This window comes from Acipenser ruthenus, chromosome 1, assembly GCF_902713425.1.
Source record: "Acipenser ruthenus chromosome 1, fAciRut3.2 maternal haplotype, whole genome shotgun sequence".
NCBI lineage: Eukaryota > Metazoa > Chordata > Actinopteri > Acipenseriformes > Acipenseridae > Acipenser > Acipenser ruthenus.
In genome coordinates this window covers 57,481,947-57,509,907 of record NC_081189.1, presented here as the reverse complement: position 1 = coordinate 57,509,907, position 27,961 = coordinate 57,481,947, and the positions used below count along the sequence as shown (strand labels likewise).

General features: G+C 38.2%; 1 protein-coding gene across 2 annotated transcripts in view; it reads left to right on the top strand.

Moving 5' to 3' along the window:
- Positions 1 to 27,961, top strand: part of LOC117421252 (cyclin-G-associated kinase-like) — a 64,293-nt gene that overhangs the window by 25,040 nt on the left and 11,292 nt on the right. The window contains exons 11-24 of one of the 2 annotated variants that reach the window (XR_009329051.1): positions 4,307 to 4,415; positions 10,696 to 10,745; positions 11,589 to 11,737; positions 13,517 to 13,639; positions 14,458 to 14,591; positions 15,697 to 15,891; positions 16,011 to 16,128; positions 18,135 to 18,214; positions 20,961 to 21,154; positions 21,281 to 21,439; positions 22,057 to 22,536; positions 26,195 to 26,383; positions 26,666 to 26,803; positions 27,418 to 27,559. Coding sequence is in view for 1 of the 2 variants with exons in the window: in XM_034035405.3 (XP_033891296.3) it covers positions 4,307 to 4,415; positions 10,696 to 10,745; positions 11,589 to 11,737; positions 13,517 to 13,639; positions 14,458 to 14,591; positions 15,697 to 15,891; positions 16,011 to 16,128; positions 18,135 to 18,214; positions 20,961 to 21,154; positions 21,281 to 21,439; positions 22,057 to 22,536; positions 26,195 to 26,383; positions 26,666 to 26,803; positions 27,437 to 27,559 (2,241 nt within the window). In the remaining variant the exon portion in view is untranslated. The remainder of the gene's footprint in view (positions 1 to 4,306; positions 4,416 to 10,695; positions 10,746 to 11,588; positions 11,738 to 13,516; positions 13,640 to 14,457; positions 14,592 to 15,696; positions 15,892 to 16,010; positions 16,129 to 18,134; positions 18,215 to 20,960; positions 21,155 to 21,280; positions 21,440 to 22,056; positions 22,537 to 26,194; positions 26,384 to 26,665; positions 26,804 to 27,417; positions 27,560 to 27,961) is intronic. The other variant, XM_034035405.3, reaches the window with a different exon arrangement.

Below are 27,961 nucleotides of genomic sequence, written 5' to 3'. Positions count from 1 at the left end.
GGGAAACCATATACAGGTGTAATTTTACATCTGCTTTCATATTGAAATTTATAGTGGGGTCTTCCCTAATTTGGTATTGTAGCATGATGTTTTACTGTTCAGTTTTATAGAGCAGATGGGAATGTAGAATTGTATTGAATTTGATTGAAGTTGAAAGATCATTGTGAAGACCTATATACTGTATAGTATAGTTGGGATCAATAACATAATTATCCCTCTGTAACAGGGGAGATCTAGACTGACTATCTGACACATGCGTGGTCAGGGTGATGACACGGAGAGGTGGGGAAGAGGGTGTGCGGGCTTTCCCTCTCTCTGAGTGGCTGAGAGGCGGGCCTTGGGAGATTGCTCAGCCCATAAGAACTGCGCTTGGTTGTGCATTGGGGTGGCCGTGTTTGGGGATATACAGTGACGCTGGCACTGAGTGAAACAAGGATCAGGCGAGCCTGGCTGAGGGAGACAGCCTTCCTTAAAAATAATTTACAAAGTAAAAAAGAGAATTACATACCCGAGGGGACGTGCTTAGGTATATGGGAAACCCTGGCCACCCCCAGTGTATAGGAACAACTGAGTGTAGGACAGAGACCCGTTCTGACCGGCTTAGCAGCAGTGGGGGCACTGCGTAAGCAGCACATTTGTTTGTAGTTTTATTACTGTGTTTTATTTTCCCTTTTTCTTTCGCCTTTTGCTTTCATTATTATTTTCGAGCACTTGTACGTGCACTGGACTGTGTACCTGTATTGTTAACCCCGTGATCCTGTTTTACTGTTGGCAGTATTCAGGCCACGGACAACAGCGCCCTCTGCGGGGTAAAATAAATATATAAAAAAAAAGAAAATAAATACAACTGGGCACCTGTGCGGTGTTGGCAAATATAATCTTCTGTCTCCCATGTCAGTGAATACCCCCACCCTTCCACACCCAGATATAGTAGAGATTTGTTTATGTAGCATACCATGTTTTTTGTAATAGAAATGCTGTATTAACAATGAAAAGTTACCAGGCTCGACACATGGTAGATTTTATTGATGACAGAAGCAGTGTCCCCAAAAAAAGAATGTTTAAAGCAACGGTGACATCATACTGATAGTATTATTGGAAAAGCCAGCATCCAAGATTTCTATTTTCTTTCTCTATTAATCACGTATTTTCGTCTAGCTGAAAATAATAAAGCAATGGTTTCGCAGACCAGCCCTCACAATACTGTATTATGCAGCCTGTGAGGCAGGGAATTGTTAGGAAGGATCCCACTCATATGTCACTTTTCTATTATATATGAGAGAATTTGTTTTCCTAAATGTATTGTGTATGTACAGCTATGGCCAAAAGTTTTGCATCACCTAGAATTTTAGAATTGAGACATTAATTAATACAAAAATATGTGAACATCATTTTGGTCTTTTATTTAACATCATGTAATCAAACAAACTACAAAATTATATTGCAAAAGTCTACCAGAAGACATAATATTAGGACAGTATTTCATGTTAGATTTTTAAATGTCATATTTTTCAGTTTTTTATCGGTTTTTGTTAAATATCTGTAAAACGACAAAGCGGTATGTAATTCAATATGTTATTATTATTATTATTATTAATAATAATAATAATAATAATAATAATAATAATAATAATAATAATAATAATAATAATATTTGTTTATTTAGCAGACGCCTTTATCCAAGGCGACTTACAGAGACTAAGGTGTGTGAACTATGCATCAGCTGCTTAGTCACTTACAATTACGTCTCACCCGAAAGACGGAGCACAAGGAGGTTAAGTAACTTGCTCAGGGTCACACCATGAGAGTCAGTGGCTGAGGTGCGATTTGAACCGGGGACCTCCTGGTTACAAGCCCTTTTCTTTAACCACTGGACCACACAGCCTCTGTTAACGTAACATTATTCAGAAGGTTTCATTTGACTACGAAGCAAAATTAGTTAATTCTATAGGGTGATGCAAAACTTGCAGCCTGGTGACTAAATCACATCACATGCACGTTAGAAGAGAGCGAAAATGAAGAAAGTAGCAGCGGAGCACAGAGGTGGCTCGCCAGCCGAGGCAAGTGAGGCGTGGCCTCACCAAGAATTCCCAAATGCTAAAAAAACATTTTGCATATTTTTTTTATTTAATTGAGAAATATAAACACATTTAAGCACAGTTAAGCATGTATATATTAAATACATGTAGGTCCACAGAAGCACTAGTGACATTATTTAATTATTTATCGCCAGAAATCTGAGCATGCGCAGTAAACAATTTGACGTCACTGGACTGGCGAAGAAGGGCGCTAAAATGCTCAAATACGCGAGCTTGTCATGCAAGTAAAAACTTCTTAAGTCGACTTAAACCGTTTTCCATAGCATTTGTCGGATATATTTTCTTATTCGCATAAGTTTTACCGAGCTTAAAAGTTGGATGGGAAAGGGTCTACTGTAATGCTGCACTGCTGCGTGCGGCACAAACCTTTCTGAAGGCGTTGCTATGGTAACCACAGCTTGGTGAGGCACCTACTGGCTTTGGAAAAGTTAGAATTTGTGCGATTAACATTTTTCAATAATGGCTTTAGTTGAATCTGATATATGCGACCTGAGGAAAATACGTTTTTACAGTAAGATCCCAAGAAGAGATGTTAAATTGTTAAGGATGGCAGAATAACACTAGCACTGGAGGTTGAGGAAAGACAGTAAACGAACACAACAAGTAGTCCATAAAATGGCAGGCAGCGCTGTGACCAAACTCTTGTTGGACTTGTTTCCTTCTTTCAACTTAATAAATCAAGGAAACTCTTTTAATGGACGTAAAACTGTCAATTTCTTGCAACAACATGACAAGCTACCTTGTTTGTTTTGAATTCATGACTTGGTGATATTGTATTTGTGTCTTTATAGCGAATGTTCCACGCTGGTGTCGCGTATTAATTTGTGGAACTAAATAATATGTGATGTTTAGGTTCTGATTTGCCAATAGATTAAAAAAAAAAAAACTTATATCCTCAATTCTGTAAGTTGTGTGTTTACAGTGTTGGAGCCGCGACTGCTGTGTGTTGCATGATTCGAGGTATTGTCGAATGAAAGTTTGAAGCCAGCTAATCTTTGGCTCCACTTTGAAACAAAACACAGTAACTCTGACTCCTCCAAAAACAAGTGGATTAGAAACCCATTCATGAACATTGAACTTGACATCAAAGGAGGAAGACAGCCTAAAAGAGCTGTGTGACAGCTCTTTAAAGTTAGTCTTCACGCAACTAAATCTGACTGACTTCTGGTTACACGTTCAATCTGAATACCCGGAACTGTCCGACAAGGCAGTAAACTACCCGATGCCGTTTGCCACCACATACTCTTGTGAAAGTGGACTTTCTAAGCTTGTTGGGTTGAAATCAAATTACTGAAGTAGGCAGGATGTGGAACCAGATTTCAGATTAAAACTGTTATCACTCATTACTGGACATTCATGCTGTGACTGCACCAGCCATCTCATTAGTTAAGTTAATCAATTTCCTGTATGGCATCGTTATCAATTGTCACACTATAGTGGAAAGCAAAATGAATATACTTTCCTTGTATAGCGGCTGTGTGTCACCATAATAGTAGCACATGGTGGTCCGCAAAATTTTTGGAGGTTCAGAAGAGGTCCGCACACCGAAAAAGCTTGGGAACCGCTGCTGTAAGGTGATGCAAAACTTTTGGCTATAGCAAGCTGTACATATATATATCCTCTCTATGCTGATTCCTCTAGAAGTGCTCTCTGTGTGCTCTTTCAGATCCAAAGTGCTGTGCAAATGCATGCAGGTGTTCTTTAATGATTCTGTAATAAAGTAAAACCATTTCAAGTATTTGCAATGAGCCTTGGCTTTGAAAGGTAGATATGGAATGGGATTTGATCCAGGAAGTGCAAAGACATTGTTCAGCTCAGATTTAAGTACATGGGTCATTCTGGCTTCAGTGGACTAAATCCCACGGAGGTGTTTCCTACATGGTTGATAATGCATAAAACACGCATGCACAAGAAGAACTGTGTTACCCATGCCCACTTGTCTGCAAAAATGACCGTATTGGTTCGCTTAAGCTGAAACGAACCATACATAAAGAAAGAAACTAAATACTTTTTGGAACTGTTTGAATACAGACTTCTACAACCTACCAATATACTAAGGCAGGCCAAGCACTGTTCATGTGTACATCTAAAATTATTAAATTTACACTAGCCAATACTGAAACCTGATGAAGCTACTAACATTAAGGAATGTTTACGTCCTACAGAATGAAACATGTTAACTGTTCAGATGTGTCTGTTCCTTTCAGGGATTGTTGTGACTGACAGCGGTTTCTTTGACATCCTTAAAGGAGGCACAGAGAGATTTCTGACCAACATCAAGGATACCTCCTCCAAAGTCATTCAGTCAGTGGCCAAGTAAGTCTGAGAATAAAAATAATAACACATAATATAATAAGTGTACTTCAACACAAGGGGTGTGATTACTGAAAGAAAAACGCTTTCACAATTGTGGTCTTCATTTGTTTAAACACATATTACATATTATTTGCTTCATTTTAAGTTGTGTTTGCTGTTACGTGTAGTCTCCTGTTTTAATGTAATTCTTCATATTCATTAACAAGTGCAGCACTGTAGAACATTTTTTAAAATGTTTTATTATATTGGCATTACTTGCTGTTCCTTCCCTTGTGTAATCTAATTCTAATCAGGTTTGGTGGATATCTACAGTGGCATTAAAAAAGGATTCAGACTGTTACTGTGTTTCAATATCTGTAGTTTAAGATGTAAGAATTAGTTTCAATTGTGTAAAAAAACTATTGAAGAATAATGAAGTAAATAATAAAATACCATTTACACATGGCATCTTTCAACCAATGTTAAAGGAGTAAAAGCACCCATTGTGCTAATTCTCCGTCAAATGATCTAATAAGCTCTTTAAGTCTCAGGGGCGTACTAGTAATGGGCAATAAAAAATGTTATAATACTGCAGAAAGGCAAAATGTAGTAACCCCTAATTCACTGGCGGTGCTAGGATTTAGTGGGACTGTTAAGTAGACCCCCCCTAACCCGCGTTCCTTGCAACCTCTCCTGATGCCAGCCCTGCCCTAATTGAGGGGTGTCATTTTAACAATCAATTACAATTTTTTTTAAAACTGAAATATTTGTGTGTTAGAGTTTATCCACCACATGTTTAATTCTCCAAAATAAAAAATAAATTGATGATAATATTAAGCAAAATTACTTAAAGCTGAAATTGAGGTGTATCAAGTCTTTTCCAGGTTCCACAGCTTGACAGTGGACAGCTGTGTTTTTTTTTTAGTTTTTTTTAATATAAACACAACTGAACCTAACATTTTATATACTGTTTAAAACTATTTATATTAAAACTTAAAATAACTATCTGGATCTTTTTGGCACTGTTTTGTAGGTTTTGGTTAAGAAACTGATTTAGTTACAGGCCCTCTCAAGAATCATTAGCAAAGTCTGGGTCTGTGCTGGCTATTGCTGTAGAACCAAAACACACATATACTGCACATCCAGCAAACAGCTTGATTTTAGTAGAAAGGTACTATGTTAAAATAAACTATACAAGAAATGACTGGAAAATCAGGAAAAAAAGTGGTCCCTATTGACTTAAGTCGTATATAATATAATACTTTAAATCAATGTTATTATTTTTTTTTGTTTATTTAGCAGATGCCTTTATCAAAGGCGACTTACAGAGACTAGGGTGTGTGAACTATGCATCAGCTGCAGAGTCACTTACAACTATGTCTCACCCGAAAGACGGAGCACAAGGAGGTTAAGTGACTTGCTCAGGGTCACACAATGAGTCAGTGGCTGAGCTAGGATTTGAACCGGGGACCTCCTGGTTACAAGCCCTTTTCTTTAACCACACAGGCTCCTTCAATGTAAATCGAAGCTTGTCTTAAATAGATTTTTATTTAATTCTGACAAGTCTCTGTAGTGAGTTGTGTCAAGTTTGTACACTAGTACTAAAAACAATAGATAGATAGATAGATATAGATATAGATATAGATATCTATATATCTATGTATATCTATATATCTATCTATATCTATATATCTATCTATCTAGATAGATAGATATATAGATATATATTTGGACAATTAGTTGTTTAAATCTTACTAAGGGGTTTATTTGATCAACCAAAAATCCCACCAGGACACACCACAGATCAATGTTGGTTGTTCAAGCATTTTATTGCACTGTGGTTATGTAACGAGAACCCCTAAAAACTAGGTGGCTGATAAAATCCAGGTGGCTTCCCTCAGGCTCTAAAATACTGTAAGAAAATCCAGGGGTGGTTTACCCTGGCAGGGAGTAGTGTGAATTGCTAAAATTAACACCTACGTTTCTAAGTACTGCTGTATCTGGTAATGTTATGGAAACAGTTTGTCAGTTAATGTTTTGTATCTATTAAATGAATTGAAGAAGTGAAGTAGAAGTAAAACTGATCTTTACTTGTACAAGTTAAAAAGGTGGTGCTGCGCTTTGAATCATTTGTTGCTTTTTATTGTGTTGTTGATCGTTTGCATGTTTTTTTCCTCCCCACGCCTTTCCCTCATACGCCACCTTTCATGGTTTCATACATACCTCTGATAGCAACCCCAGGTAAATATTCACTGTGCTGTTTGTGTGTCAGTGTGCCTTGTCAAGGCTAACAAGCATGGGTATGTCAATAACCACAGCTTGTTCTGTGTTTTGTATTTTTGATGTTTTAATCATTTTTAACATGGCTAACATGGCACATTGCGTGTGTTTATATAAAGTATGTGGTATCTGTGATAGTTTTACATAGTATATTAAAAAAAACAAATAGAATGTACAGGAGTCAGACCAAAAATAACCCCCTGTACTTTACATGTAGGAAACTTTCCAATGTAATTGTCCTTCACAAAAATCTGTGATGCAAATTGCATTCTTGAAACATATTCTGTAATATGGAGTACAAAAGCAGAGTCCCCATGTTGCAGGTCATCCTTGGTCACAATGGGCAAGACATGTGGAAGGTAAATGACACTGACAGGTTCTTCTTTATCCAAGACTTTCCACCCTGAGTTTCCTTAAAGTAACTAGAGGTGGTATCCATTAAGTAATGCTCACATATTCTGCCATCCTGGCAGTCCATGGTGGCCTGTAAAACACTGTGAACCATGTCATATCACAGAAAAGTTAAACTGTTTAAAGAATGCCAGCAGTCAACATATTCTGAAAATTATTGAGGCAATTGGGTCATCACTGGTGCTGTCTTGTGGAGAACAGCCTATGTAGACAGTTGAGAATGACACACTATTATCCTTTACCAGTCGTGTCTGTAAAGTTACGTTGCCGGGTGTCATAATATCCCTTCCAGAGTGATCAACACAGGTGGAAGAAAAAGTAGTAGTCTTTGTGCCGTGTGGAAGCTGGAGTGAATTCTTTAACAGAATTTTAGCATCCTGCCCTGCTTTTGTAAGAGAAACTGCAGTCAGACAGCATAGCATGGTAAATTCCTAGACTGTTTACTTACTTAACCTTACATGCTGATTTTAATGTTTAACTGCATGCACCTTCCGGAGCATGTTGAGAGTGCTGACAGAGTTGGTTTTTAAAACAGCAGTGCTGTGAGATTCCAGCTCAGTAAGGCTTTACGATAACGATTTTTAAAAATCATTCCAGTTCAAATGAGTGGAGGTGGTCACACCACAACGATAACAATCATTGTAAACGATAACGATAGCTATCGTTTCGATCGCTTTCAGAGTGATTTTTTTTCCTCCTATAACGATAAATGTTCCTGGCCAATCAGAGCTGTATTAAATGTGACCTCATCACCTACCTGGTGTTATTTTATATATTATGTTAAATATGATAAACAGTAAATACAGACGTTGTAATGATTTAATACAGAGAAGACTGCCCTCCACTGTTCCACCGCAGAACATCACGTCGGAAAACTGGTTCCAGTATACATCAAGGAATCTTTTTTTTTTTATTATGCGTTATAAATTATTTGATAAACAGCCTTTAATGTATAATTATAGCACAAGCATGATGTATGATCCTATATGCTCCATAAAGACATGTCAGTCTTTAAATAATAATAATAATCATTAGTATAAATATATACATAATTTATGTAGTATCGTCATATTAAGAAAGGTGTAATCAACGATACATACCATGTTCTTATGTTTTCGCTGACTGAATGGTACCACGATTGCAATAAAAGGCAACTTTTATTTTTCCCCGTTTTATTTAATATATAATTTTATACAAGTCTGGGAATGACAAATTGCTGAGACAGAAACCCAAACAGTAGGCTTCATTCTTAAAACTTAATTACATTTCTTTGGATGCAAAGAATTAAAAGGCAGTAGGATTTTTTGTAAACACTCATATTCACGTTCTGTTGGGCAAAGTCATTATAAATAATACAAAATAGTCTGCACTGTAAATGTTTATTGTGTTACTATTTACTTCCCACTTCAGCATAATTGTGTGCCGTTAAAATGTTTACAGCATCAAAAAGATTAACCTCAAGATAAAACTTTGATTAATAGTACACTTTTATATTTTTTATTAAAGCCAGTATAAAAATGATCCAAAGGGACTCTATAACTTTCTGTCACTTTGCACTTTGTGTTTTCCTTCGTTTTTCTAAGTAAGAAATGTATCAAACACCGAAAACATATTCAACCAGCCGCTACCGCTGTAAATAAAATGCAGCTGCTGTAATGAACAAAAACCATCAAATTATGAGTATTGTAATGACTGTGTATGTTTACCAGAGCATTTATAAAAAAACACATTAACATAGCTTCACTGATACAACAAGTTGAAAACAGCAAAGATCATGAGCAGCACAGAGCGCTCTCCAGGCACAATCGCCAGACGCCTGCTTCACCTACATATCAGAGTGGAAATCAACTCAATCGAAATCGCTCATGCGTACAGGTGGAAAATGGGGACATGATAGAGTCTGTGTTTTTTTTTTTTTTTTTGTTTCATTAGCCGTTCGCTTTGAGCTGCTAAACAAAGATTAAATAAGTATACATCGTGGTTTAGAGAATATATATAATACCGTTAAAAAAAAATAAAAAATTCAAGATCATTATTTTCTCTTTCATTTTTATTTGTGCATTTCTGAGTCGTCCTGCGTACCCCCTATGACCCTTAGAAGTACCCCCAGGGGTACACGTACCCCCGGTTTGAAAACCCCTGATCTAATACAACAGGAGTATTTCATAATGTTCCTCATCAATGTCCCTCATCTTGCTGGAAATAAAAGTGGGAGTGTACTAAAAAGTTGTTGGCATTTGCTGTACAATATATTGGAGCCCTTTTTCGTTCTGGTGTGACCGCTCCATAAATGATTTATGGTTATTGTTATCGTTCCAGGTGTGACCGGGGCTTTAGTTGCCTTATCTGACTGAAAGGCATGTAAAATTAGGAATCTGTTTTAAGATTTACACCTGTTAGCTAGAGGGAAATCTGTTGTCAAAAGATTTGAATGTGCACAAGAAATCAAAGTTTTAAAAAGTATGTGTATTTATTTGATTTGAACTAACCTTACTTATCCTTAATATTCACACATCAGTTTTTCAGTCACTCAAAATGTGACAATTATCAGGGTTTTTTAATTAGTCCATTTATACAAAAATCAATGAAACCTGCACTTTCCTAGCTGCATTATTATTAGGGATATTTGAAACCCATTAAAAATTAAAGTACTGTTCATTTATTAATTGTTTTAAGTAGAGGGCCCGTAGAGTAGTTGCACATTTTCACATAGGGTAGGATGATTCTGCATAAAAGTACCTGCCTAGGACATCTCGGTCTACTGCAGTATAATTAACACATGCACACTACTGGACTGGATCGGGAAATCTGCCTCCATGACATCATAATATTATTATTATTATTATTATTATTATTATTATTATTATTATTATTATTATTATTATTAATTTCTTAGCAGACGTCCTTATCCAGGGCGACTTACAATTGTTACAAGATATCACATTATTTTTACATACAATTACCCATATACAGTTGGGTTTTTACTGGAGCAATCTAGGTAAAGTACCTTGCTCAAGGGTACAGCAGCAGTGTCCCCCACCTGGGATTGAACCAACGACCCTCCGGTCAAGAGTCCAGAGCCCTAACCCCTACTCCACACTGCTGCCATATCCAAAAACCAGGTGCACGTAAAGTCCAATAAATACACATTATTAAATGTGGAACACTGTTTAGGTTTTCTTAGATGTTCTGATGTGACAGATCGGATGGGCACAGGGACTGTTTATGTACATTACGTAACCTGCCATTTTCATCAGTTATAGATTTGAAGTTCACAGAAAGCAATGCAAAATAACTGATTTCATGGATTATACTGTGATGGACTAAAGGACATCCACTGATATTTTGATCACATTCTGAGATGATACCGTCTGCTGATTCTATCATGAAAACAGCAACAATTGTTTTCAACAAGCTAATGAGTTTACTATTCTCATTTTAGTTGGAAATTAAGCAGAAATACATTGCAAAGTTTCGTCATTGAAAGTGAAGAAATTCAAGTTTTGTCTTTTAATTGGCTTCAGAACCAGAACTAAAAAGTCCAACCTCACAATGAAAAAAGCTACATATAAAAATACATAAATACATGCTTAACTGTCTGTATTTTCAGCTATGCAAAGGGAGATTTGGACCTATCGTATATTACTTCAAGAATAGCAGGTATGTTTATGCTTTATTTATGTTTGATGAGGCTTCTGTGATGTGTAGTATTCACTCATGCCTCATTCCTACTTTCTGTCACTAATCATTTGTCAATAAAATGAAATGGCAGAATTAATCTATTAGTCTATTACAATGATCTTAACAGTTGAAGACCTTTGGACCTTTTAAGTCTGGAATAACACACTTTCTATTATTATTCTAAGAGTTGCTCATGAAGTTTTCACACATGTTTCACAGATGAATCTGTAAGTTGTGTATAGATGTGTATTCACTCTCTGTGAAAAGTAGTAGCCAGCAAATAATTAAAAAAAAAAATAATATTCCTCCTGTCTTTACAAAGGCTTACGGAAAGGAGAGGTACAGTAGAATACATTTTGCATTTGCAATCTGCATTTTTTCATTATTTAAATAGTATTAAAAATGAGCATATATATACATTTTTCAACACTGAAAGAAGCAATAGCATTGGAGTAAAACTGCGGTACAACACAAGAAGTGATTTAAAACCAGGAAGCAGCAGCAACTTACTGCAGTAGTGAAATATGTGTATATTCCAAATTTAAAGTACTAAAATGCAAGCATTGAGACACTTAATAACTGGGCATATTAATATAACTATGGTGTTTCAATGTTGATAAATTATTGGAAATTAAAAGTTGAACAAAACAATGATACGTTAAATTGGGGTTTTAAATGCTGTTCTATTGTGAATATGGTATACTTTTGTCAGCAACCCCTTGCATTTTCATACATTTGTTAAATGATTGTTACTAGTTTTAAAAAACAAAAAAAAGCACAAGACACAAAAAACAGTGATGCTTCTTTTTGGTCCTGTTGTAGTGATGTCATTTCCAGCAGAGGGGGTGGAATCTGCAATTAAAAACAACATTGAGAATGTGAGGCTGTTCCTGGACTCGCGCCATGCAGGCCATTATGCTGTTTACAACCTATCTCAACGAATGTACAGGCCTTCAAGGTTTCACAACAGGGTAGGTTAAAACATGTACATATTGGCTGCTGCTTTACTAATATACTTGCACTGAGTGACACGTTTTATTTATACAGGTGCACTCCACTTATAACAGACTCCAAGGGACAATGGAAATCAGTAAAACCCTGCAAATCCACAGGTGTCTGCTTTATATCCGCGTGTATTTTTACATCTTTGCGGATGGCGGATCGGATGCGGATATAATTATTAACATTCACAGAGATGCCAAGGGTTGGTTGTCCTAAAGAGATTCACAGCCCCAAAAAGTGAGGGAGGTCGGACAGGGTGTCCTCGGCTCACTGCGCACCAGTGACCCCTGTGGTCTGGCCGGGCACCTGCGGGCTTGCCTGTAAGCTGCCCAGAGCTGCGTTGTCCTCCGACGCTGTAGCTCCGAGGACAGGCACATTATTTCAGTTTCTGGACACAACAGCAAACTCAGTCTCAAGCATTATGCGACAAACACAGATGAAATAAAAAAGGGAAATAAATACATTTCTTCACACAAGTCTTCAGGAACAAGTCCCCCCTGCTGTGACAGCGATGCTAGTAATACCTTTCCTACACCAAATCAGAGCAGCTGTTTCAACTCTTCAGTTACTAACGATGCTTCAGGACACTTAAATGCTAGTGGTGCAAGCTTTACAGGATGTACATTTGTTTTTAATAAGTAGCTTCATCACGTTTAACTAGTCTGAAAACACAGCACAGAAATGTAGAAGGGGGGTTGAATGTTATATTTAACATTCAAGTTATTTTCGCTGTAAAGATATTGTGTGTCTAATCATTATGTGTGATTTATAATAAGTTAATACGTCGTGTGAAGGATGTCTCTTATACAATAAGAGACATCATTTCACGCAGTTTGTGCAGCTTCGCTTCACGGTCCTCTCGCCCAAACTGCGTGAGATGACATCACTTACACAATAAGACACACTTTTCATACAACGTATTAACTTATAATATAAACAATACAAGGAAGCTTAACTGCCAAAGAACAAGAGTTTATTTGTACAAAACATGCCCCTGTGATCTGTACAAGTACCATTTTATGAATTTATATTTTCACTAAATGCAATTAAAATTGTATACGTTTTATATACCAACAAAAACATAAAGCAAACAGCAACTGTTTTACCTGCCTGACGTCACAAATGCTGCCGTGACTGTCATTTACTATCCCGAATGCGCAAAATACCTGTCTGTGGAACAGGAAAACTGTACGTATTAAACGGTACTTTATGCATTAAACTGTACGTATTAAACACAAAATACCTGTCTGTGGAACAGGAAAACTGTACCTATTAAACTCAAAACATCTGCCTGTGGAACAGGAAAACTCTACGTATTAAACGGTATATAAACAAGAGCATTTTAACCAGAGTAATTCCCCATTAAAACCCATGTTGTTTGGCAGGGACATGCCTCCTCAATACACTGTAAACGGAACTCCGTTCTAAAGACATTAATTAAAAAAAAAAAAAATTAAAAAAATGTTAGAGGCAGTGTTAGTATAAATGACATTACAATTTGAAGTAACTGCTTATTGGTGAATCCATACACCTGAAATTAAGCAATGAACGTAATGACTACTGAAATTAGAGATTGTTATTAGTGCATTTTTAGAAACTGGAACAAACAGGAATAATATATCTTGAGAATCGATGATGATGATTATTATTTTTTCTAATTTAATATTTACCTAGATTTAACTACTTTCTGGATGAAGTTTTTATTTTTAATTAACCAGAAATGACTTCCATTTTTTAATTTTTTCAAGGTTTCAGAATGTGGCTGGCAAGCAAGACGGGCACCCAACCTAAAAAACTTGTACAGCATCTGCAAGAACATGCACCTGTGGCTTAAGCAAGACCAGAAGAATATTTGCGTTGTTCATTGCCTTGTGAGTTGTGTTTTATTATTACTGTTTTTTGTTAATCGGAGAGACTCTTCTCACCCATCGAGGCTTGTTCCTTCCAACCACAGCATCTCATGCCATTGGGCAGAATCGAATTGTTTTTTTAATGTTCATGTGTTTCAGATATTACTATATCACCATGTATCCTATAGTGTTTGACGGTGACCTATGACTACATTTATTGTTCTCTACTGGGGATGAAATTCCCTGTGAAGGGGGTATAGTGGAAGTGTCCATTCATCTGTATGTCACACTTTTTTTCATGTCTGGAGAACCACATTTCCAATTGACATGAAACTTGGTACTAACTTTATTTAGCATAAGCTGTTGGGGATCTATGGAGGTGTCTCTGTCTGATCATCCGTGACTCTACACACAGTGTCACACTTAGATTTTTGCATTTATCTGGAGAATCGCTTATCACATTGTGATTAAATATGAAATTGCTAATTCTTCTATATTATTCTGTATGTACTGTTGATATTTCATTGTCATCAACTTTTTCATTATACAGATAGGTCTAATTTCAAATGTAAAGCTGTGGTGGCGGATGTATGCTGCTGACATATTTGTTTTTGTTTATAATCTCCTGCTGGGATATAGTAGTAGAAATCAAATTGTGATGAAATTTGCTAAGGAAATTGATTAGCGCAAGTTATTGACAGCAGCATAATGGGCCATATCTGTATGTCATACATAGATTGGTAGATGTGCCTAATGTGGTGATTTACTTTTTCATGTTTCTGACAGCTCTACTTGTGTTTACCAGCCATGGTATTAATTTGCTGCTGTGTTGTTTCCAGGATGGCAGGGCTGCCTCTGCAGTGGCTGTCTGTTCATTCCTCTGTTTCTGCCGCCTCTTCACCACTGCAGAGGCTGCAGTCTACATGTTCAGCATGAAGCGCTGTCCCCCAGGCATCTGGCCTTCTCACAAAAGGTAAACCAGCAGCACTCTCTTACAATATAATAAAATAACAAAAATATCAATGTATCTTTTCAAAAAAAAAAAAAAAAAAAGTGACCAGAGCAAAATAATCAAAAACAACATGGATTTGGACTAACAACCTAGAATAGAAAGACTTGATTCACACTGCCTATCCAATTCAGAAAGACTTGATTCACACTGCCTGTTCAATTCAGAAAGACTTGATTCACACTGCCTGTTCAATTCAGAAAGACTTGATTCACACTGCCTGTTCAATTCAGAAAGACTTGATTCACACTGCCTATCCAATTCAGAAAGACTTGATTCACACTGCCTATCCAATTCAGAAAGACTTGATTCACACTGCCTATCCAATTCAGAAAGACTTGATTCACACTGCCTGTTCAATTCAGAAAGACTTGATTCACACTGCCTATCCAATTCAGAAAGACTTGATTCACACTGCCTATCCAATTCAGAAAGACTTGATTCACACTGCCTGTTCAATTCAGAAAGACTTAATTCAGCTGCCTATCCAGTTTAAAGGAGTGCTAACCAAGGTTTTTAAATCCTTACCTCCCCCACTCCCCTGGCAACATTATCACTGGCATTTTGGTTCTTTGCATTTTATATTTCAATTTGTAATATGAATATATTTTAAAAAAAAACAACCCTGATGAAAACTACCTAATCACTTTATCTAATGTCATTGAAATTCACTCCAATGATCTTGCTGCAGCCGGACTATGTGACCTACAGCAAAGGTACAAGGATACAGCAGTTTAACCATAAGTTTGTATTTGAAATACTTGCATAACTCATGTAAAGAAAAACGGCAGGACTGCAAGCCGATGAGACTCGGTTTGACTACAAGTAAAGCCACTGCGATTTCTGTTGTGTGCCATTTGTGCTTCTGCTAATTAGTCATTAATAACCAATAGACGAGTGAGAATAACATTGGTGCCTCTTTATTGGATAAATACTATATGAAATCAAGACAAAAGCTGTTTGAAGCCACTTTCACTTGTATTATTTTAAGTTCCTTAAAACAGGTTAAGTGGTCTCAGACACAAGGTTACATTCCAGTCCTGAACTCTTTCTCTGACTTTCTCTGCAGGTATATAGAATACATGTGTGACATGATGGCAGATGAGCCCATCATCCCTCACAGCAAACCCATACTTATCCAGTCCATCGCCATGACACCGGTGCCCCTGTTTAACAAGCAGCGCAGTGGCTGCAGGCCTTTCTGTGAGGTGTATGTCGGAGATGACCGAGTGGCAACCACCTCCCAAGAATATGACAAAATGAGGTATGCGTGAAAGCTTCTCCTCCAGATCTCTATCGTACGACTGTGTTCCTTTTTTCAAATGTGCCCGTAACTTTAGACACTTACTGACTATGAAACTATTGCATCTTTATTTTTTTCAGGGATTTTAAAATGGAAAATGGGAAAGCTGAGATTCCCCTGGGGATCACCGTTCAAGGGGACGTCCTTATTGTCATTTATCATGCCAGGTCAACCTTGGGAGGGAGACTACAAGCTAAGGTATGATTAGCAATTTGCATGTTTTCGCCAACACTTCAAACTGTATGCTTCCAGGTTGCCTGAAGGGAGTATCATAAATAGGATTAAGAAATGTCCTTATTGACACACTTTTGGTAATTGTCAAACTGCATTGTTAACATATGAATCCTATATTTATTTTCTTTATTGATTTGCAAATGAGGTTAAACTCTTTCCCTTTGACCAGCTCCAGATATATAAAACAAAAACCAAAAAAAACAAAAACCAAAAAAATAAACAGCTTACCATTAAGACCCCGTTCTAATGGGAGCGAAATCCGAAGAGCTCCCTCTGTTAGGACTAGGGGTCGTATTCATAAGTCTTAAGAAAAAACATCAAGTTCTAAGATCTCCAAAGTTTCATACGATTTTCTTACATCTTAAAACAAATATTGAGAAATGTAGTGATAGGTCGGATCCTATTATCATATGTACATATTAGACTCATCTAACGTTAATTTATGTTTCCGCAAGGCTAATTTTTAAAAATAAAAATCAACCATCTTTATGTGAATCAGTCACGATGCGTATAAATTTAGTAATATTGACACATTTGTTCGGTAGTTTCAGATACACCAGTTTAGCTGGATCCTTGATGTGTTTTGCCTTTTTCATCAAAGCTACAATATAAGTCATAATAGAATAAAATACATTAAAACAATACTGTAAGTGCTTGAAGTGGTTTCAGTAACATATGCTTTTAACTTGATGATTGACATTTTATTGTATAACATTATTATTATTATTATTATTATTATTATTTATTGCTGATGATGGATCGCTTGGCTTTCGTTTCAGGGGGGCTGGTGATGGATCGAGATCTTTGCACATGGCTGCCTCTTTTTTTTATTTATTTGTTTGTCCCATGTAATTGATTCCATTTGTATAACAAATTAATCAGTCATGAGGTTAAGCTCACTACACATAATATATCAAAGCTTACATTTTTGTCAAACCTTTTATGATCTTTTAATAAAAATTGTTATTTTAACTTTCAGATGTATTTCTTACATATCTGATGACAGCTGCTGGTTTAAAACAAGGATTTTGCTATCTTAAATATCAAGTTTCTTATAAGAAAAAAGTACTTGGTGTTGTGAACAGCAGTTCTTCTTTACTCTTCAAACTTAAGAGAAATGTTCGATTTTAAGAAGTTTTTTCTTAATTATGTTTCGAGAATACAGACCCAGCTACTACTGTACTCATTGGTGGTCATAATCATGAGATTAAACTGCATATTATTTTAGCTTACTTCATCATTACTCCGTAAAGCTGGGGCGATGACTAATTTTTCACTATTGATATATCGTTCTCCAAAAAAGCAGATGCATCGATTTATCAACGTTATGAAAGGTAAAAACAAACAAAAGAAAACGCAGTAATACACGTGGAGCTGTGGATTACTGTGTAACATTGCTTATAACACTTGTAAACGAGCTGCAACTCACTCTCGGTTCGTTGTCCCTTTAAAAACAGACCCAGGACACAGGAATGGATTTTTCAGCGCCGACGCGCTATTTTTTAATAAACAAAATAAACACAACCAAAACAAACATCTAGCTCCTTCAGAGCGCTAACTACACAGTCAGGATCACCCGAACTACCAAACAGGACAGCTAAGCTGTTTACCGGCAGACATAAACACACAGTACTTACAATGCTCGGAAACAGTGCTCTGTTACTTTGAAGACTCCTGCACAGATGCAATCCCATCAGTAAACATTCAGGGTGCAGGGCAGGGGGGAGAAGGTGAGCTCAATCGCATGCAGATTCAGTGAGTCAGACCTGAGGGGAGCAGAGAAGCTCTGCGCTTAATGCAAACAATAAATGCCGATTTCCAAATTTTATAAAAAAAATAAATGTTCCTTTGCGTAAACCCTTTACACAAAAATGATGCATAGGCTTGACTATCGATAGTGCATCGCCTCAGCCTTATTCATCCGTTATCATTGGTTATAGCATATCTTATTTTTTTTTTTTTTTTTTCAGATGGCTTCAATGAAGATGTTCCAGATCCAGTTCCACACAGGCTTTGTGCCCAGAAATGCCACTACAGTCAAATTTGCAAAGTAGGTTTATTTCCTTCTTTCCTGTCCAAAAGTGGATGTGAGGTGTACGGGTGGGTATTGGGACTGATGAGCTGTATTGCAATATTGCAATGCTGAAGACAATATTGCAATATGATGCTGATGTTGATATATAAACTCTGCTTTTTGTCATTCTTATGGAATTTAAAGTATTACAATGTAATATGACAAATTAAACTCTCATATGAAATGCCCAGTAACTCATTTTTGTTGGGTCCTCTGAAGTACGTGCATGTGCTCCCAATTTGAAAAATAAAAAAAACTGTAAAAATTCTCTAAAAACATAGATTCTAAATGTAATTTTTTAATTTATTTTACATAATATCTTTATTTTTATATGCTTTATATATCAGTGCAGAGACCAGGGGTTTGGAATAAACGACTGACCTTGCTTTTAAGATTTAATATACATTACAAAAGCATAAATAAGTGCTACACATTTATTTAAAAAAATAATAATAATAATACTGGTAAGTAATGTTATAAACTACAGATGAACCTGTTTTATATCACCTTGCTTAATATCATGCCCTGTTTATTATCACGATTTTTCAAAAACTACTCGCCATGCACCATAGGTTTTTTGAGAAATTACCTCAATATCATCTCACAAACCCACTTATTGTCACGTTTTGTGCAGCCTGTCAAATGCGGCGTGGCTGGGCTTTACTAAGTAACCACAGGATAGAATTATTATTTTTTTTTTTATCTGATGAGATCAAATGCGGTAGGTCCAGGGAAAAAAAAGATATTCAGAATATAGTGTAAAATTATATTGGCCAAGGGGTTCCCGAGTGGCTCATTACTTCTTAATCCAGTTAAAGCGCTGCCTCTGGGAGCGCAGGATGAATCATACAGCTTGGACGGAGCCAGTTCATGTCCAGGCTGTGCAGAGAGGCCGATCTTTGCTGGGGATCCCGAAGGGGGTGTCACATTGGTTCTGACATTGGCCCGGGGAAAATAAATAAAGAAATAATTGGTCACTCTAAATTTATTTAAAAAAAAAAAAAAAGAAACAAAAAATTACATTTGCCAAACTGTCGGCAAAATTTTACTGATACAGTTCTTAAATTGGTGACGAATGAAAAATAACTGAGTGTTTGTGTGATTCGTAATTTTGTTTAATGTAGAGAAAAAAGACGGGAGTGGACATGATATACTATACAGGGCATTGTGGTGATTGAAGTTCTGCGCTGGAGATGACCTCATAATCGAAAGGAATAGAAAAAAAAACATGCGTGATAAAAACAGCCAGCGAATAACCAAACCACCAAAGGCATTTACCCGCTAGATGCTTTCAAAACAAGCCAAACAAGCTGGAAAACCACCAATCTGGCAGCACTGATCAAGGGGGAGTAGCCTAAAAGTCGCATTCAAGACACATGCATTTCCTATAAAGTCGAGAGTTCCTATTAAAGTCTTCTTTGTGGTTTAGCTTTGGCTGTGCAATGGTGGCATGTGTACGATACAATTTAAACTAATGTAGTGCCACAGTTTATTTTATTTTTGCACTTCATTCTTGGAATCATGCTGGTGTGCTAGTTCCCCTCTGAAACAGTGCGTTTGTGAGATTTTCCATTGCAAAGCTCACTATTTCAGAAGGGAAGAAGATGTTTACCCTATTTGTGGTTTTATACAGAAATTCCTCTTTGCCCAGTGACGGGGTACACCCTACCCCTGTGTGTATTATATTTGTTGCATTATTATTTAAAATGTATTGTTTTGTATGTAAAAACACAATGTTTTGTTATTATTGTTTACAGCCTGGATAGGGTTAAAATGCCCCATCCAGATAAAATCGTGAGAATGTATGGTCAACAGAGAGTGATTATTGACAAACTGGCTGTTGGCCACGTGTATGAGAAACCCCGTGCCAAATGTGGCAGAGGGATAAACTAGGTAATTAATAGCCAGGTAATCCCTCTGCCACAATATAAAAACCTGCAGCTTTGGCTGAACGTTGAGTGTGTTCAGAGGCAGAACGAGAGACGTGAGTCGTGAGACAAGAGAGTCTATATTATTACAAAGCAATTGCTACCCGTGCTGGTTTACACCAGCACAATACTTTTCATATCTGTCTGTTTTGTGTTGGACACTGTGCCATTTTGTTTTGAGTTCAGTGTTTGTTTCTGTTTTGTTTAAACCTTTTATTTTTCAATAAACCTGCACACCAGTGCATTTCATTCATACATCAGTGCTGTCTGTGTCTGTCTCCTCCCTGGTCTGACATCACCCACCATCTGTGACACTCAGACTAGTAAAAAAGATTTAAAAATAAATAGTGACTTTATTAAATGTGCCAAATATCCATGACTGCAGAAAGAGTAAGTAATGATGATTTAAGAATAAATAGCATGGGAAAATAAACAAGTAAAACATGTAGTATTATGCATTTGAGCGGGTTTAAAGTAGTCCGTGCTTGTCTTTTTTCACTTCGAATGGCATGCACATTAGGGGGGCACTATAAGCATGTATTGTATTATCTTGTGAACCTCAAAGTGCCACAGGTCTGGAGGTTTGAATCCCAAAACCTTGAGATTCATGGGCTGTATGTAACGTCTTGGCCATTATTGTCTCTTTTTTACCATTGACCAGTAGCAACATTATCCTTTGGTCTATAAACTTCTTGAAGTCACCACTTGAAGTAAGATCTTGGAGTAAACAATTTTCGAGATAGCATTAAAATAGAAGGGGTGTTCATTGCTCAATGCTGTCTTCCCCTCTGCAGATACGACCTGGACGCCTGTGATATCCAGGAGAAATACCCAGACCTGTTCCAGGTCAACCTGGAAGTGGAGGTGGAGCCCAGAGACCAGCCCAGTACCACGACTTCCCCCTGGGAGAGCTTTCCCACCAAGGGACTCAACCCCAAGATCCTCTTCTCCAGTCGGGAGGAGCAGCAAGAAATCCTGACCAAATTCGGTGAGCTCTCAAGGCAAGATCTTATTTGTCTGTGCTGAATCACTATATACTGTAGCAAGACAGTTTTAAAGTTATATGCCGGTGGTGGGAGACTGTTCCTAATAAGCCTGTATTGCACTTCTGCAGGTAAACCTGAACTCCCCAGGCAGCCCGGCTCCACAGCTTTTTACGATGCAGGCACACCACCATCTGAGCAACCCCAGGACGGTTCAAATACAGAGCCAGAGTCTCCACAAAGCACTGACACTAATGCAAATAATTTCTTCCAGACATTGGATTGGGATGGTGAGAAAGACTTTATTTTATTACTATAACCTCTCAAAAAAGCCTGCAAATGTCCGTGATATTCTCTGAGCGCTGATTCAGTAACAGCCAGCTTGTTTCCTTATGGCCACAGTTATGTGATGCCAGGGGCAAGTATGACAATTCATGAGATACGCCCTTTATTTATTTATTTATTTTTCCGGCATGTCTCGGCTCCTGTCGCTCCCACTCGGCCATTGAATGGTTTTCTCGGCTTTTTCCGGAGAAAAAACGATTAGAAACCCGTTTTTTGCGTTTTTTTGATGATGTCGGACAGGGTCCGACATTGGACCGGATAAGAATAATTGTAATGTCGGTCCAGCTCCGACATAGGACCGCAAAGGGTTAAAAGGTGTATTTGACACACACAACTATTATGTTCAGATGAGAAGTATATTAAAAATGTGTATTATGCCAGTTTGGGAATGACTACATTTTCTTTTCATTGTTTTTGTTTTATATTTGATTTATCGAGCACAGAATGTCCCATCTTTTAACTCATTGTGTAGTTGAAATAAAGTTAGTTTACTGAATTGAACAGAAAATGTGAAGCGAGTACATCTGTCAAGCGTGTTCTTATGAGGTTTCTTGTCTCGCAGAGGAAAGAGGGACTGACGATGTTCCTGATGGGCAGTTTGCCCAAAAGAGACACCCAGGCTTGATGGAGGACCGGGATGACTTCAGCGACCCTTCCGGTGACGAATTTGCCTCAGTTGACAAAAGGGATGCTGCTGCACCTCAGGAGAACACAGAGCCTGTCTTTGAGGCTGATTCCACCCAGCTTCCCCAGAAGCCCCCTCCGGAGGACAGCGTGGATCTGCTGGGGCTGAAAGATGAGCAGCCCAAGGCAGACCCCACTCCTGCTCCCGCTGCAGGAGGAATGAAGACCTCCTCCAGCAATGCTGACCTTCTCAATGACCTCTTTGCTTCCGTCGGCAGTGCCACGCCACCAACTCTGCAAGACAGTACAGAGGACCTGATTGGAGGAGGAACAGAAGATGATTTCTTCTTAAGTACACCACCAGCCAGCACACAGGGACCTCCACCAGGAACCACTGTGCCACCAGCGTCCTCGAGTGGTAAACACAAATATTTTTATTTTCAAGTATAGCATTAGTGATTGTAGCTAACAAAGTAATTTCCTGTTGTGCATTTCCATTCGCTGTATACCGGTAGGTCTCAAATGTGGGGTTTTTGAAAGAAAGAAGTTATTTTAAAACATCGTAACTGGTACTACACTAGATTAAAGAAAGCCATGCTTTCAGGTAGGGTTGCACTTCCTTGGAACTTCCCTTCTAGGCCTGCTTTCCTGTCATTAACAAACCAGCTGCTGACTGACATGCTTTCAGCCAATAATCCCAAAGTGAAGTTAAACTGAGGACTTTCTTAAACCCTTTCAAGGCCAAGCCCGAATATTCGGGCCCCGCCCTTTCACAACGCTGCCTGGTTTGTTTTTCAATTGCATCATTTAAAATGGCGTTGAAATGTGATCTGTGGTAGGCTTAGAACACTCATGTGGACTAAGGGGAAGGCTAGATGAGTTTCTAGTTAGGAGGGGAAAACAGTGAATTTTGTGAGGAGTGGAGTAAAAGTTATTAAAATGGAATTCGGCAAGCGATCTTGCAAGGTAGATGCACAGGCTGCAATCCAGTTAGTTTTGGAGGATGGCAGTGATTTTGATTACTCCAGTGCTCACATATCCCTTATGCTCACATATCCCTTACTAATATGCAATTACATATATTACATCAGTAATATATTTAGGACACTCATATTTCCTTGCAAGATGCTTTATTTACTGTGTTTATATATTTACCTGTCAGAGTGATCACTTATCGGTAGTCATTTAGGTAGATTTACTTTATAAAGCGAAGTTCTAACAAGTCAGTCTCTTGTCAGCTCATCATTCTTCTCCCGTGCTCATACTATGCATCTTCTGATGCACTGCTTGACACCTAACAGTGCAGAGCCCAATGCATCAGGAGGCTGTGTGGTCCAGTGGTTAAAGAAACGGCCTTTTAACCTGGAGGTCCCAGGTTCAAATCCCACCTCAGCCACTGACTCATTGTGTGACCCTGAGCAAGTCACTTAACCTCCTTGTGCTCCGTCTTTCGGGTGAGACATAGTTATAAGTGACTCTGCAGCTGATGCATAGTTCACACACCCTAGCCTCTGTAAGTCGCCTTGGATAAAGGCGTATGCTAAATAAACAAATAATAATCAGGGTGGCAGGCCAAGCACCACAGGACATCTGGTGAGGCTGACAGCTCGCCAATTTCCAAGCCTCATCCTCTCCAAAGAGAAAAAGGCAGTGTTTCGGCAGTGCAGATTGTGCAATGAGGGTTCTGGTCACCGACCTTAGCAGGGCGAGTCAAGAAGGCGGGTGGAGACAAACCACCACTGCATACCGTGTATTGAATTCTGGGACACAACATAAAATATTTATTAATATTTTTACGTTCATCCTGTTTATGGTCTTATTATTGGAGAATTGTTTTTATTTCTCCTTTAAATTTCGACTTTTATATTAACACCACGTCATGGTGGAATTACATTTTGGTTGACAATAGTTATTTAAAGTCATATATATATATATGACACACACACACACACACACACACACACACACACACACACAGTACAACCTCGCTATAGGGCACTGTTGTGTTACGAACCTCCGGCTATAACAAACCTGGTCCATGGATCCCAATTACAATACTGTTCTGTATTAAAAAAAAAAAAAAAAAAAAAAAAGGATGTTGCAAATGCGCGCGCAATGTTACGTTCGCACTGAGCTTCTAAATGTGCCTCTAAAACGAAAGTAGCACAAGTGTGCCATGCCTCCTAAGCAAAAATCTATTTCTTTTACAACAAAGCTAGAAATTATTAATCGTTTGAAAAAAGGAGAAACGCAGGCAAATCTCTGTCGTGAGTGTGGCCTGTCAAAAAGCACGATTGGAACATTTAAAAAAATGGAGGAAAATCTCATAAAGTCAACACTGAGGAAGGACTGTTAAGAAAATGTGATGACGATGCGCTAGATGAAGCGGTCTTGATGTGGTGTGAAAAAGCAACATTCTGGCAAAGGAAATTAATCCCGAAACAACATTCAAAGCATCTGATGGATGGCTATGGCGATTTTAAAAAAGTCACGGCATTCGGGATCTGAAAATTGTTGCAGAGTCCTCTTTGTGCGATGATGAGGCTGTAAACAGCTTTCTCCCTAAACTAAAGCAACTTTTGTTAGAAGGAGGTTATACACAGGAGCAGATATACAATGCCGATGAAACAGGGTTGTTTTGGAAGTGTGTGCCTGACAGGACATTGTCGCAGAGGGCTGATTCAACGAAGGGATATAAAGTGCCAAAGGAAAGGGTGATGTTTCTCTTCTGTACAAACGCAAGTGGAAGTCACAAAATTACCCCACTTTGCATTGGAAAATCATGGAAGCCACGATGTTTTCATCACGTTAATATGAAGTCACTTCCAGTGAGTTACAAGAACTCCCGAAAAGCCTAGGTGACGGGCGGGGGAAATTTTAAACAGTGGTTTTTTTGAGGAATTTGTCCCCAGTGTTAAGAAACTTCAAGCACTTCAAGATGGAAAAGCCCAGTTACTCCTGGACAACTGGCCAGCGCACCCTCCTGCAGACCAGTTAGTGACATCTGACGGAAAAATGACAATTGTCTACTTACCTAAAACACAACATCGAAAATCCAGCCGATGGATGGTGAGATAATTGCAGTATTCAAAAAGCAGTACAGAAAAAGGCTACTGAGGGAAATCCTAGTCACAAGGGATACAGGCTATGTGACTTTTTTGAAATCCTTAATCCTGAAAGATATGATGTATATTGCAGCTGACGCATGGTCCGGTATTCATTCAGGAAATGTCAAAAACATTTGGAACAAGACGTTAGGACCCTCCCTCCCCACTGTCAATCAAGATGTTGAAGAGCTCCAACTTGAAAATGATGACAATGAGCAACTTCTGTCAGATGTTCTGACACTTCTTTTTGCTGGATGAAGAGGAGGATCCGGAAGCTGTAGTGAATGACTGGCTTCATGTGGATGATGAGTGTGCAGGGACCACCATGCTGACAGATGAAGACATCGCTGGTGAAGTGTTCGGGGGGTCAGCTGCCCAGGAAAATTAAATTGATGAAGCAGATGAACCAGCAACCCCACCCCCACTTGCATCTAAGGCAGTGAAGGGGTAATTCTACTTTTACTGTATTCATATTATTATTATTATTATTATTATTATTAATAATAATAATAATAATAATAATAATAATAATAATAATAATAATAATAATAATAACTAGTAGGCCTAGTATAGTAGTAGTGGTTGTTTTCAAAACAAATACTGTAATAATCAAGAAAAGCAAAGGGCTCATATTATGATACTGTAATTTACCGGTAGTTAACGCCTCTATCCAAGCGACTTCATTATTGCTCGTTTTTGATTATCCCATGGCTGTAACGAACTACCGGCTATAACAAACAAAAGGCTTGGATCCCAACAGGTTTGTTTATAGCGAGGTTGTACTGTATATACTTTTGCTTCGACATGTATTTTTCAAAACTGCACATTATGTAGGTTTTATAAAAAGAAATGTAAGCACCCAGTTAACTTCACGTGTGAAACTAAATATGGAAGAAGAACCCATAGTGGCTAAAAAGGAGCACTAGTTTATGACCTTGACTAAGCATGGTTGTTGTTATTGTTCCATAGGTGGAGATCCCTTTGACCCGTTTGGAATCCGCTCCTCAGCTTCTGTGTCTGAGTCCTCAGCCTCCACAGCCCAGCAGTCTGGAACGGATCTCTTTGGAGATCTCCTGAGTCCTGATGGCACCTCCAGCTCCTTCATGTCCTCAAACCCCACCCCTCCCCCCTCTTCCAGCTCCGATTTCTTCAACCTCAGTAAGACGAGTCTCTTTGAAGCATTCTGTGAATATTGTGTTATTTTAGCAACCCAATACCATTTTGCAATGCTGCTGTCGAGAAGCAATTCACTGCAGAGCAATAAAACTTGGCAGGTGGAGGGACCAGATCGGGTAGCAAGATTCTAAGATTAACATTATGGGTCATAAAGGGTGTTGGAATTTAGATATTTTATGTTATACATGCTTTTCTTGGATATGAACAATACGTTGCTATTTTTCTCCTAGTCAAATGTCTCATCTTCTCATGTTTTGCACACAGGTCACTTGTCTTCAAATTCATCTAAGATGGCCTCTTCTGCCAGTCAACCTGACCTGCTTGGTGGCTGGGATGCATGGGCTTCAACTCCTAACAGCAGCAACACCGTTCCACCTCAGATCAACAAGCCTGCATTTGCAGGTATGGACAAAACTGCTGGAACCTGCTGAACTGAACACGCAATATCTCTACCTTCAAAATATTCAAAAGATTCTAAAATGTATGACCACATCCACATGTTTAGTCTCTTGTGGCCTCATTTAGCACTCAAGATATCACATTATTTTTACATACAATTACCCATTCATACAGCTGGGTTTTTACTGGAGCAATCTAGGTAAAGTACCTTGCTCAAGGGTACAGCAGCAGTGTCCCCCACCTGGGACTGAACCCACGACCCTCCAGTCAAGAGTCCAGAGCCCCAACCACTACTCCACACTGCTGCCACTAGAACACTGTCATTACTTGCCAACAATATTTTCTTTCAAAAAAATCCTGACTGCTTTGATATCTATTGTAAAGTTACCCTGAGTCATCAATGAACTGTGAAATGAAAAGAAAACAGATAACCTTGCATTAGTTAGTAAAACCCAGCTCTTTATCTAAACATCAGATCATTGTGATGTACTCAAATAACAAGTCTGGCTTCTTTTTTAGAACATTTTGAAACTGCAGTTTTCTTTCTACTTTTTTCATGCGTGCATCAATGGCTCCTGGCAATGGTATGTAAATTGTAAGTCATCTTTTTATTTAAGGTCTTTGTCTCTCTTCTAGCCTCTGCCTTTAGTGCGAGTGCTACTGCTTCCAGTGTGTCCTCCAGCTCTTCATTCACTCAGTCCAAGTCACAGAGCTTCGACCCGTTTTCTCACCTCGGGAACCTTGGTGCCACTTTGCCAGGTAATGTGAAATAGTCTGTTTTGAGTCTCTCACTGAATTATGCATTAAGCTGTAGATGACATTCAAATGCAAGTGAAGTGTTTGTGCAATCCCTGTGCCTAAATACAACTATATATTTTAAATCACTTGTGCTGCATAGACCCATTTATATCCTGTGCAGCAATATCTATACACCAACATTAACACTCCACATGCAACACAGAACACATAAATACACACAGGGGCGGGCACTTGGCCACAGGGACATTGTTCCTCACTGGAGGCTAAACGTGGTCCTTAATGCACTCATGAAGCCTCCATTTGAGCCCATGCATTCAGCTGAAAGTGGCTTACTTGCTTGCTATCACCTTCAAAGTGGGTGAGTGAGATGCAGGCGTTCTCCATTGCAAAAACCTGCTTAAT